Below are 13683 nucleotides of genomic sequence, written 5' to 3' on the forward strand. Positions count from 1 at the left end.
AAATTTAGCCTACCTCTCCCCCTTCCCTCCTTCGTTCCAACCATATTCCCTGGTGAATTCAGACCCTTGTCCTCCCTGGGGTCTCACACCAGAAAATAAAAAAAACAATCAGGTTCTTAAACAAGAAATTTTAATTAAAAGAGAGAAAAAATTTATTTGAAATTTAAAATGGAACAGGTACAGGGTTTTTCAAAGCTATAGGCTGGGAATACCCTCCCAGCCAAGTATAGCTCAAGTACAAATTTAAAATCCTTTCTCAGCAAAATACAATTTGAGACTCCTTTCAGCCAAATAACACAATTAAATCCTTCCAGTCAAATGCACATTTGCCAAATAAAGAAAACAAACATAAAGCTTAACTCGCTGTATCTATCTAGTACTCACTATTTTGAACTTATAAGAGCCTGGTATCAGGAGATTGGAGAGAAACCTGGTTGCACGTCTGGTCCCTCTGAGCCCCCAGAGTGAACAACCACCAAAAACTAACAGCACACACAGAAATTTCCCTCCCTCAAGATTTGAAAGTATCCTGTCCCCTGATTGGTTCTCCGGTCAGGTGACAGCCAAGCCTACTGAACTTGTTAACCCTTTATAGGTAAAGAGATATAAAGTACTTCTGTGCAATTAACTTTTCTTATCTGTTTATGACATATAGTCTGAAAGGGAAAGATTAGGACTTAATGGGCAGGAAGACTGAGATGGGAAATGGAGATGGGAATGATGAACAGCGGTGGGGAAGACAGAACCTGGCAGAGAGAGGTTGAAAGGGGCAGAGCAGAAATGGGGGTCAAGCTTGGGGAATGAGAAGGGCCTTTGCCCATTAAAAGAATCCTCCCCTATGGACCGTGGAATGGAATCAAAGATTCCCAAGTTTTACCATTCTTCTGCAGTCACCCTATACCTGTGGTAAAAAGCGTTCCATCCCACTCAAATGCTGGTTCACATAGAGGATGACAACCTACTACTGCTCTAAATTACTATTAATTCAGCTCAAGTGGCAGAAGTCTACCATGGCTCTAAAGATTTCAAACCCTGCTGATGATCCATAGGTCTGAATCTGATGCCATCTGATAGAATTTGTTTTTGGTTTTTAAAGAGACCTAGGAAATTACATACACACACTATATTAAGAGCATTCAAATTGAAAGGCCAACCACTCAAAGGTTAAGTGCCAGAATTCAGGTTGTTTGTGCAAACTTAATTCAGTTCTCCCTCGTGTGTATGCATTATGATGGTCTTAATTACATGTTTTTTTTTTTTGTTTTTTTTTTTTAAAGTAAGACCTCTGCCTCATTTAGTGCACATAATAGTTCTACTCTGAGGCAGAGTTGTGTAGTGAAGGAGGCAGTTGTCTGTAGGAGCCTTGCATCATTTGTTGCAGAAGTGTGTAATAAATAAGGCAAGGGATTGTAGAAAGAGAAAGGAAAGCCTCCATTTAGGTATCTGAATGCTGCCTTAGAGAAATGGATTCTATCCCTGCTTCTGCCAAAGAGTACCTGAGTAATGCTAGACAAGTGCCTTAAGCCAAACTTTTTGCCTGGAGTCACTAATTATTTTCTGTGTGCACAACTTGAGGCTCTTGGGTTTTGATTTGCAGACGCTCCAATGCCTGCAACTGAAGTCAAGGGGAACTATGCTTAATTATAATATAGTAATTAATGCATAAACATCTCAAATTCCCCCCCCCCCACCAAAACAGGATTTAATTATGACTGGCAGAAAGTGCTTTGTTTAAAATATGCCTAAGTTGTTTGTAAATTCCATTAAGTAATATTCAGTATTACAGGTTAGAGAATGCAAATTACAAGTAATACCAAAACACAAGTTTGGCCAAAGTGGTTTCATGCATGCATGTTCATTTGTTAAAGAGTATTAATAAGGCTCAGCTAGAAAAGCAAAATTGGGGTAGTACATTTCTACAGAAACATTTATATAGAGTGTTTATCTTTGTGGATTCTGTGTACTAAACTCAAACATTCATTAATTAATTGGCTGTGGCCATGAAATTTTTTTATTGAATAGTCTCAATTCAGTGATCAGAATGCCTATTTTTAAAAGGGGAGAAAAATGCCATATCAACATTTATCAGCTAAATTAGTAAAATGCTTGATACTTTGACTAAGTACTACCATACATACAGAAGTTTTTGCCTGGTGAAAACATTGATTATCTTTTCACCCCTGAGAATGGTTTTTCAAAAATATACCCGTGCCTGTAAAATGATTTTATGACATTCCTCAGATGTGTTAACCCTTTACGCTAAAACTATACATTTTAGCTAACAGTCTATTTTCTCGATATAATATATGCATACAGTCTAAAAAACTGACAAGCAACTGAGCTGGTAATAAAATTTTTACCTTCTAAAGCACCCATTATCAAATTCTGGAAAATGCATCAAAACTGGAATAGATTGACTTGTAACTGTATCTATAATTAAGGTTGCCCAATACTTTCTATTATAGCATATAAGAACAACAAACAAAATATGGAATAATTTTTTTTATTCCCCTTCCCGTCATGGACACCAACGACATCTATAAACTGGCCAACAGCCAAAAGATACACCAAGTCATAATAAATATACAATTGATAAGCAAGTTAAAATAGCCACTATTCAGCTAGAGATTACAAATGTGTCTAATATGTAAACGATTGTGCTCAGACTCTGTAGTTGCGCAGATTTAAAAAGGTGGACCCACAATATAACTGAGAAAACTTAAGGCATCTACACTTATGGCAAGACCTTAAAGTTTGGTCAGTGCAAAATAAATAGTAAAATAATGGCAGTAATAATATAATTGTGGCACACGTTACATCATTCAAAATGCTGCTATAATGTTTTTTCTAAAATGCACACAGCCATTCTTGAAATTTGAGGTTGTAGACATGTTATGTCACACGTCCAATTTTAGTAAGTTACAAGGAAAATAATGTTCCCATGACTCCAAAAAAGCACATCTTCTGCGTAAAAATATAAAATTTTTCTTCATACGAAAATGGCAAAATTACTTATACTGTAAGCTTAAAACAGTATAAAAACATTTATATGATGCACAATTGACAATGCTGAAAAAGCTAGTGTGTGCCAGGTAAAACTGACAAATTAATTGCACACCTCTCAGAATCAGAAGAAAGTGCTGTAAAAATTTAAGAGTAATGTACTGATGCAGTTTAAAAGATATCTGAAGATGCATAGAGATGTAAAGTATCCCATAAATCTACCTTTTCTAATTGACACTACTTTCTGGAAATTTGACAAGTATGCATTTTTTTCCAAATTCATATCCCTTCACAAATATGTGGAGGCATTTCTAATATTAGTTCAATTTTAATACTTAATGTAATTTCAACTAAAGCTATGTCTAATACTGTTCTCGCTGTAAAACAGGTCTCTTGCAACAAGCACTACCTTTCAATCCACATTATCGACTCCATTTTATTTCTAAATTTATACCTTAGACATTTGGAATCAATATTGCATTAATATTTCTATATGTGACATCTGTATATTCCATACGTCTTATTTTGAGTCTACTTACAGAAGTGGCACTTAACCCTTCCATAATGAAAGGGTCAGTATATCCCACTGGCAGTAACAGGATGGGTAGCAAGAAGAGAGGACTCTTTCTCCTTTTTATTCCAGTGTCAAGGGATTGTTAGTCACATTAACAAGACTAGGGCTTTATCCTGCTCTCACTGCAGTGACCGGGAATTTGGCCACTAAACCTCAACTAAAGCAGCAGCAGACCTACCTTCTGTAATATGGCTCAGATTTTTCAAGCCAAAGTGTTTTTTAAAAACAAGCAATCAAGTTTTTCTTCAATTAACAATGGTTTATGCTTGTGTCAATTTTAGGTGGGCTATGATATTTGGGCAAGATGGTGTATAAAACTTTAGACTTACACAAACGTACAAGATAGCACAAAACCAAACTTTATAACTACAGAGCCCTATAAACTGAGGTTCACAGTTTCTGCATTTAGTTTACCACCACTTAAACTGTGAATCATTGCTATCATATGAGAATGTTTGCTCAGCTCTTCTTGCTGCAGTTTTACTATGGCTTCCTTTTCTTCCAAACGTCCTTCCAGTTGGGACTTTTGAACTTCGAGGGAAGATGCCTACAACATGAACAAAAACCAGTTCAATAGTTTCTTCCACAACACAGATCACAGAACACTTTCACTTCATGTGTAACAGACAAGTAACTGATGTAATACGTTTAAGCAACATATTGTGGCAAATTGCCGGTACTGTTCTCTGGATCTCGCGCTCTCTCTTCTCTGGGGTAGATTCAGGGCGCTATTGCTTGCCTCTGAACCAGTTCTTAATCACTCCCCTAGTGTCCTTGGAGGAGGGGAGTGGAGAGGGAGGGACCTGGGCCCGCCCTCTACTCCAGGTCCCAACCCAGGGGCCCTGGGGTTGTGGTGAACCACTTGACTAGCGGTTTCTTCCCCTGGGTTACTTCCCTCTCATACCCGTCAGCTTGTGAAGGGCTTCTTGCCTCTCTTCTATACAAGCCTGGTGCCCCTTACCTAGGGTTTCTGTTGGGCTTCCCAATCCACCGCAGCAATCCTCCAAACCTTCTATTTCTCTCTGGACAAACTCTTCTCTTCTGCAATCTGCACTCTGCTCAAATCCAACCTCTCTCCTTCAACTACCACACCCTGTCTGACTGAAGCAGGGGTTTATATCCCATGACTGGAGTCAGGTGCTCTAACTGGAGTCAGGTGCTCTAGTTAATCTAAAGCAAACCTTCCTCCCTTGGCAGGGAATAAGGCCCCCTGCTAACACTCTTATGCTGCCTTCTGGCCATGCTGTATCACAATATTTAATAGCAAAGGTAGAATTTCAAAACAAAAGGGATTTGTTTTGGATGCGTCTTCCCCCCACACCCACACAAATTTTGTTCATAATTACCGCTGTCATGCTTCAGAAATGGTTTGGGTATTAATTTTTGTTTTAAATAGCTATTTATTGTCCTGTCATCTTCCTAATGGTCAGGACATTGAGTGAAAGCCTAAACAAAAAAGTTTGTGGTTGAATAAAAACTAGCTTTTTTCCCTTACAGAGGCAAATGTGTGTAAGAACAAGGGCACTATCAGTTTTGTAGGGTGGTGGAAAATTAAGCTAGCCCTGATAGTCTAGGCATTTAGTTGCTTGGTCTAGGCCTGTCTTGCAGCTAGCAGGCCCAAAACCTGAGCTAAGCTAAGTGTTGTGCTCCCTGACAGCGGCGGTCGAAGGTTAAGACGCAGGGGGAAAGAGGACAAAGGGAAGGTGGTGGAAAGCCCCCGAAACAAGAACATTTTGCAATATGTGTCTACTGCTTATGAAATATAATAACCGATTGTGTGAAGCAATTATGTAAATTTTTAGATGCCCTCCCCTATCCCAACTGTGTAATTGGCCCCATTGTGTAACTATACCCTGTAAAGGACAATTGTGTAAGAAACACCCCAAAAAAGGCCAGGTTATAACCATGTGGAAAGTACCAAAAAGACCTTAACTCAAAGTGCACCCATACCAGGCAAAGTTGCAAAAGAACACTGGAAAGTACCAAGAGACCCTAATTCTCTAATTCCTAATAAGGTCACTATTACCCAAGTATGTGTAACTTAATTCCTAATATGGAGGCCATTACTTAATGGTGTGTAATTTGTTTGGAGTTTTAAGCTTTAAAAGCTCCTGTATGCTTTGCTTTGGGAGAACTGTTCCAATATCTGCTGCCCCCAACACGTTGGTGTGTTATCAATAAACAGGCCTCAGGCTGAGTCTCTGATCAAAAATGATGCATGGGTGAATTTTTCCACAACAGTAGCTAGGGTGACCAGATGCCCCGATAACTTTCTTCCCCATCCTTCGCCCCCCCACCTGTCCCAGTATTTTCACCCTGGTCACCCTATTTGTATCAGACACTAGGGTCTCTGGATAATTAGCCTGCATTTCCAGGGAATGGATTACTACTACTGGTAAAAAGCACCTGCTGTAATTTGCATCTTCAAAATGCTGTAAAAATATCAATACCCACCCCTGAAAGGTAAGTATTAGCCCCATTTAAACAAATTTAAAGACCAAGTTGTCCCTTGCAAGAGCCTCTCTCCACAGCCACCAACAGGTGCAAGACTCTTGTTGTGCTCAGTGCAAGGACAGATCCCTAACTAATTTCAAAGTAGAGATGTCTGTCTTCTAGACTAACCAACAGAGCCCAACAGTGTTGCAGAAGAACATACACCACTCTTTCACAACCTGGTATAATATGTGCATTCTTCCACATGTTAGGTAGTTAGGAGACATTGTGGCTCCCAGAAGCACATCTATAACTCTTACTGGACAGGGTGGATCTACACCAACTCAAAAAGAAGCTCATTGCGTTAACAGCACAGATAACCCAAATCATACCTCTCTGGTTTAAATCTCAGAAGTCCCTTTCTCAATTAAGAAACTGGAGCAGCCTTAACTTTAGCTATTTCTACCATTTTCATACTAGTTTTTCATCTCTAGCAATTATTTTTAACTCTGGGTTTTATAATTTTCAGTAAGCTGCCAACAAAAATTCTTACCTTAATGCTCAATTCTTTCCTTGCCTGTTCCGTTTTACTTAATTCCTTTCTGAGAATGTCAATAGTTTCTTCCATATCTGCTTTTTCTTTCTGTCGGGCTTTCAGTTTTTCTTCTAGAAGCTTTATTTTTTGTTGCAAGCCTTTTGAAAGATTTTTTTAGAGTCAGTTAGCAAGTTTTAATTTGTCCAATTACTAGTAAAACTCCCAATATGTTTAAATTTTACACACACCAGGGCTGCTAATATAAATGAATTACCCAGTACTGCCATCTACTGCAAAATTTTAGTAGGTAGTTACAGACATTTCATATTCACTGAAGACTTTGAAAATTATGATCTAACCTAATGTCTAATTTGTAGCTTAGCAGAAAACTTTCTAGTGATTGCTCTAAAAAGAAAGTTTTCAAGGAAGCAGCTATGGTTTTTGACAGCATGCAAAATGCAATGGTTTAAGTGTAAGTTTGGCAGACTTTTAAACATCCTTGAACTTTCCTCATCTGTCCTTAAGAGAATTCCTCATTTTTTAGTTTATAGATATTTAAGTCTATGTTTTGAATAAGAGTTACAGGCTTTTCAGGAGCAGAAGGCAGCCAGAGAAGTGCATTTTGAGCCTTATGATATATTTAACAAAAATGTAGCTGCCCACAGAACTAAGAAGTTCACCAAAAAATAATCCAGCAATGAGTCTATTTAAATCCAGTTAATTCTATTCAGTATGGATAGCACAAGATTTACAAAACCAGATAGTGACTTACTTGATATTTTACTCTCTCTTTCCTGTAGCTGTTTCAGTAATTCTTTTCTATGATCTTCTGTTTCCATCAATTGTGCAATAGTTCTGAAATTGCAGGAAAATCCTGATTACCAGTTATTTCAAAGATAACAGACAGATGCAAGATTCATGTCTCCATTTCTGTGCAGCCGCAAGCTAGAATAACTTGTGCAGCATTGCTTTGCACGGTCAGGAAAGTTCTTTTTGAGCTAGGCTGGCTAAAGTGCACCTTTAATTCCATGGTGTACAAATATATTCTTTTGATTCCTTATTTGGCTGAAAGAATACAGTATTCAAGTTTCATTTCCTTCCCTCTGTCAAACACACACAGTAGAAACTCTATATCCTAAGAAGTCTCCTTTGTTCCTAGAGCTTGAATCCTGGAGAATCAGTCCCCACAACTACAAGCAGAAAAGCATTTTTGATATTACCAAGGAAATGAACCCAACCATCCTGCTAAGACTCTAAAAAAAATTTATCTAGTGTTTTAGATTTACTAATATTACACTATCCCATATTGAGCAAATTAGAAAAATCTGCTTCAAGAAAAAAAAAAAAGGTGTCTTCTGCAACTACTGTGAAAAGTTTTCAGTACAATTTTGTTCATCCACTAAGACCAATGGTTCTCAACCAGGAGTATGTGTACCCATGGAGGTGTGCAGAGGTCTTCCAGGTTCTACATTAACTCATCTAGATATCTGCCTAGTTTTACAACAGGCTACATAAAAAGCACTTGCAAAGTGAGTACAAACTAAAATTTCACACAGAGAAAATGAGAAAGTAAGCGATTTTTCAGTAACAGCGTGCTATGACACATATTTTTATGTCTGATTTTGTAAGAAAAGTTTAAGTGAGGTGAAACTTGGGGTATGCAAGACAAATCAGATTCCTGAAAGAGGTACAGTAGTCTGGATAGTAGTCTAGTACAGTGAGAACCACTGTACTAGACAATCTTTTTTGCTGGTAGCACATCTATACTTTAAAAAGGTATTAATTGCTTAAGTTAAAAATTTTAAATTGTGGGAATTTAAGTTTAGTTCAATTCTACCACTATGACCTAACTTATGCAAATACATGAGTGTGTGTCACTCTGTCCTCCCCCTAGAGCTTGTCTGTTATTCACCTGTTGCCTATTTTCTAAATCCTAACTGGAAATTCGCAGGGTTGGGGAAAGGGGGTGAAGGGAAGTGGACTGTTATTTATTTCACAGTACCTATTACACCAGGGTCCCTAGGCACTACCACAATAGATAATCTGAAAACGGCCATGTGAAATGCAGAACAGCTTTCTGGTGCACTGAGTAATACTTGATTGCTAATACGCATTTTTACACCTACTAATGTGAACGGCATTCCATTCTGTCTCACAAATCAGACTAGTTAACTGAATTCTGATTGCAGAATGTTTACTACTGGCACTACAAGAGCCAGGAATACTGCAGCTTGACCTTCAGGCTGGCAGCTAGAAAAATTAAATTCACTTTATAAATAAAATGATCTGGCCTTACTCTGTCATTTTGCAGAATAGTACCATCCTTTAAAATATCAGTTAGAAACATGAATTTTTTGTTGTTGTTTACAACCAGGAAGCCTCTTCCTTCAGCTGCTGCAGTAAAAGATAAGTTTGCCTGCCCCCCTGCTCTTGTCAGACCATCAAGTTGCAACAAACTGTAGTTTCTATTCTTAAAAAGCTGGGTCAGGTGTTACTCTGATGGATTAGGAACGATGGAAGAAAAACAAAATTCAGAATTCTTGCTCATTTGATATAGTAGTATGGGAGTATACCTGTGCTTGTGAAGTAAAGAAAGAAATTAAATTAGTAATTGATGTTTGAACATGTTTCAAGCCCTGCATCACAGGAGGAGAATGAAGTGCAGCAAAAGTGAATTATATATTGAATTACAGTAGTGATTATAGGTTAACCCACTGCAATGAAGGCCAGCCATCTACCACCATTACTTCAAGTTGTACAGAAGACCCCTGCTATAGAGGAAAGCGATGAACAAGTCAGAAGCTCTACAATCATAGAAAAGAGAATTTAAGAGTCATCTTCTTTGTCAAGTTCTCTATTGCCTTGACTACTACCAGCTATCAAAGTCTCTATTGCCTTGACTACTACCAGTACTAAAAAAGACTATCAAATTTAGCCATAGACTAATCAAACTCCTATTAGACTCTAATAGAAAGTTGTCTGCCTCAAAGACTAAAATTTGGCCCACAGTAGTTAAATGATAGTGAATTTCAATAATCTCTGGCACTGATTTAAGATGCCCTCTAATGAGAGGGCATTACTTAATTAGCAAAACTTTTGACCCCATCTGCTGACAAAAGCAATATTCTGCATGAGTAGAGAGAATCCTTATACTTTAGAAGGGAATTTTGAAACCTATTAAGTTCCATAAAATACACTGTTAGTAGTCTCAGGTATTATACATTACCTCAAGTTCTCCTGCCTGTTTATGTGTAGAAACAAAACCAGTAGAAACTGATTATGCAGAGGAAAAAGGTGAGTAACTACACAAAGCAAAATGGAGAAGTGTCCCGTCCCCCCTACATCCCTCAGGTGATACTTGAAACCACAGATAATTAAACAATCAATATTGATGTGACTTAATGGTTTCCCTTTGATTTTCTTTTTAAAAAAATGAATTAACTTACTTGTCATTTTGTTGCTTGAGTGATTCATTCAGCTTTTTCATGGCCTCAGTTTGTTTATTTAGTGAATTACAGGTAATCTGCAGATCTTTATATTGTCTCTCTGTGGTTTCATGCCTAAAAGTTTGTTAACAGGTTATGGTTAAGAGAAGAGAGTACTTCTTAAAAGCTTTACTGTGTCAGGAAAGAAGAAATACTTTTGACATCCAATGAGCTATTTTTCCACTCCACTTCCAAGCAAAAAATGTTATGCCCACTTTTGGCACAAAAAATGATTAAAAAACCTGCAGGGGATAAAATATAAAAAACAAAGAGCAACTTTCATCTTAACCTCAGTCCTCATTGGAACCCTTATATATTATCATTGACTGTTTACGAAGATTAAGAATTGGATTGAGACTACACATTTCTTTCAGACAAAGTTCACCAAAACCAGGTGGTTCACACAAATGTAGCAAGTTCTACATAATCGACCAGTAGCTGGGAATAGCTTGCCTGACAGAGGCCAGACCAATGCTTCAGAGGAAGTACAAGAATTCCCGTAATGGACAATTACGGGATTATCTTCACATAGGAGATGTTCCTTCTTAAGGAGTCTCTGGTAGAAGTTAGTCTCTGCTTAAAGCACAAATGTTTTTATTCCTTTGAAAATTTTTTGATCTTGTCTAATCTAACTCTGAATGGTCTCATCCAAACAAGTGCAATACTTTTTTGAATCTCATCAACCTCTTAGCTTAGTTTTTTTTTTGTATTAGTGAAATAAAGACAACAACTTTAAAGCTGTCCCCTTATTCTTGTATTACGAGGATAGGCAATTAGGAGCACTCTATTTGCCCTTTTCAGCCATTAATTTTGTACACCTACCATGTCCACTCAAACTAGTTCCATTCTTTCTTTACAAAGAAATCTTAATTATGCAAATCATCCTCACTCATTCCTTAACTTAATAGCTTTGGAATCTGCACTTTCATCCATCGATTTGTATATTCTATTCAAGTTACAAACTTTTTCAAACAAGATTAATTTGATCCTGGAACAAATAAAATTCAAGTACATTAAAGGTTTTAAGTGGGTCACTGCTAAATAGAGTGTTTTAACACTGTCCTGCAATATGATTAGCCTAGAAAAGGATAGTGCTTTGAACATATCAAAGTCCTCCTCCTGCTTCAGCTAGATTGGGCACTTACTGGATTCAGACAGAGCTCTACCCAGCATTCCTTGGTTGAAAGGACTAATCGGGTCAAAGTAGGTCCTTTAAGAAGGGCCTGTAAAAACGTATTTTCTCTTTTAATCGGTTATCTGTCCAGAAATTTTTTGTTTTAGGTTACTACATGAGTAGTGCACATAGATTTTAAGTTCTTACTTCTGTAGAAGATCAACGGACGATCTTTTCAATATCTCATATTCTTCAGCCACTGTTTGTAACTTTCTATTGTGTTGAAAGAGCTGCTCTATGTCATTCTGTGCCCGTTCAGATTCTACCTGCTGAGCTTTCAGCAATACATCAAGTTCTTCATTTTTTCGCTCTGCATCCTTCAACATTGCAGCAAGCGTTCTTGCCTTTGAGCAAAAAGCAAATACAAAGACTCCTTTACAAGTTTAATCTATATGTTGCTTAACTCACTCAAAACAATCGGGAATTTCACATGGAATTAGAATTTACACTACTGCTAAATTATCCACAAAACCTCTATGATCAAATGCTCCATGGTCAGTGCACTATATTTAAAATTAGATAGCAAGTTTTAAGCACTTTTAAAGTTTTGGCAAATGATGGCTGAATCAGTTATTTTACAGTCTGAGATACAGTAGTCATTTGTGACCTTAAAAGTAAAACAAAAAATAATTTAGATACTCTTTTTAAAAAAAAAAGCATCTGAAGTGATTACACTGGTGGCTTAAGTTTCTTTTGAAAGCATAACTATCCAAAAGAGTATAGACTGGCTGTTAGCTTGCATATAAACAGGAAAAGGTTCTAGGGCTGTCTGCAAACCCCTAACATTTTAGTACTGTACTTGGAAGTACAGTTTCTCTAAAATAGTGTTATAGAACAAACAGTAACATTAGTACAGTAAATCTTATTGCATAGATGGGAAGATTATTGAGGCTGTTCTGAAAGATCAACCATTAATGGGGCATTAACACTAGCTATCCATGTCCACAAAAGGTCATATACATAACTTAGCTAAACAGTGGAGGAAGGGAGGGCTTCAAAAATCACATAAGGTCATACCCAAAGGGCATAAATGTCAAATATGGAGGCTCAAAGATCTTATAGACATAAGATGAAACAAAGAATATTTACAGTAAGTATCAGAAGAATTTAGCAGTGACACCAGTTTGTGAAAAATATTCTAATCAAGTGGTAATCTTAATCTTTGTGTTCAGTTTTTAGAAGAAACTGAAGTTCTAGCTTAAGACACATGCAGAGAACCATTCTGTACTGGGACCTCCATGAGAGAACACTGGGGTTTAGACTAGATGACCTTATAAGTATCTTACACCTCTACCGTCCAGTGTGTGGTTGTTCATACTCACCTCAGATTCAGCTTGGACTCTCTGACAACGGTACTGAGCAATTAGCCTATCAGCCTGAGCAAGCGCTAACGCCTTTGCCTCCAATAGATCTTGTAATCTGGTTTCTTTGGACTAAAGATTAAGAAAGATTAGTAGCACTATTTCATTAATTTTATCTTTCATAGTAAGTACACATACTCTACAGTGAGGTAAATACACATATTCATATGTACTCACGGCTAATGCCGCTAATTTCTGCTCATAGACATCCATTATGTCAGACATCCTCACATCAGTGATTGGTTCCTTAATCTGTGGGAGAAGTTAGAGTAGTAAAATTCAACAGCCTGAACATAAATTGTCTGATCTGTAGCTTCTGGATGAAAAGTCATTCGTCTTATACATCTTGATGAGAGGATAGTAATTAAATGAGCCCACAGGCTGGCAGCTGCTCTGCCTTCAAACATTAAAAGCCTTCCTGCATCAATTTGGGTATAGCTCAGTCCTGTTCAGTTTAATGTAAGAAAGTATTGGAATTGCTGAATAAAAATTTACCCAATAAAGGGGACGATCATAACATCAGCTATCATGATCATAAATTAGTGTTACTCCAAAAATGAGGGAAAACTCATTATATAGGCTGCTACAGTAAGCCTATTCGTTCAGTTGGGTGTGGGAAGCCTAAGTGTTCCTCTTGACATGGTATTTCAGTTCTGCAGGACTAGTGGCAGGGCATTATGGCCAAAAATTCTAATCTCAGAATTCATTGACCTTGACAGAGATAGGTCAGAATATTTTGATGAAAACAATACAGAGAAAGTTTTTGTGAAATGTCTCCTCCATCTTTCATTAAGATCCTTTAGTATGCTAAAGAGTTTACTGACCTTTATGGCACAATACAGGGCTTATATGTTTATTCAAATGAATATATGTGTACACATTTTTCTATAGTCAGTTGAGTAGGTAATTGAGGAAAGTGTCTTTAAGGGGTGGTCTGGGGATTAATAAAGCTTTCCATTAAGGTAGTGCTTGGGGAGATGCCAGTGCCAGTTTTGGGGAGATTGTTCACTATATGTGGCTAGAGGCAGATGCGGAAGTGAGCCCAGCTGTTTATGCTTTTCAGTATAGAAGATAAGTATCATCCAATAGTAGTTTACCAACACCTTGTTTTCAAAACA

General features: G+C 37.5%; 1 protein-coding gene across 1 annotated transcript in view; it reads right to left on the reverse strand.

Moving 5' to 3' along the window:
• Positions 1 to 2487: 2487 nt before the first annotated feature.
• The window catches only part of CIP2A (cellular inhibitor of PP2A), a 36073-nt gene continuing 24877 nt past the window's right edge, over positions 2488 to 13683 (reverse strand). The window contains exons 15-21 of the mRNA XM_032765236.2: positions 12743 to 12817; positions 12527 to 12637; positions 11352 to 11548; positions 9992 to 10105; positions 7318 to 7400; positions 6564 to 6703; positions 2488 to 4124 (exon numbers count right to left, since the gene is read on the reverse strand). Of these exons, the coding sequence (XP_032621127.1) occupies positions 3954 to 4124; positions 6564 to 6703; positions 7318 to 7400; positions 9992 to 10105; positions 11352 to 11548; positions 12527 to 12637; positions 12743 to 12817 (891 nt within the window). The 3' untranslated portion in view covers positions 2488 to 3953. The remainder of the gene's footprint in view (positions 4125 to 6563; positions 6704 to 7317; positions 7401 to 9991; positions 10106 to 11351; positions 11549 to 12526; positions 12638 to 12742; positions 12818 to 13683) is intronic.

Source organism: Chelonoidis abingdonii, chromosome 1 (genome assembly GCF_003597395.2).
Source record: "Chelonoidis abingdonii isolate Lonesome George chromosome 1, CheloAbing_2.0, whole genome shotgun sequence".
In the NCBI taxonomy this organism is placed as follows: Eukaryota; Metazoa; Chordata; order Testudines; family Testudinidae; genus Chelonoidis; species Chelonoidis abingdonii.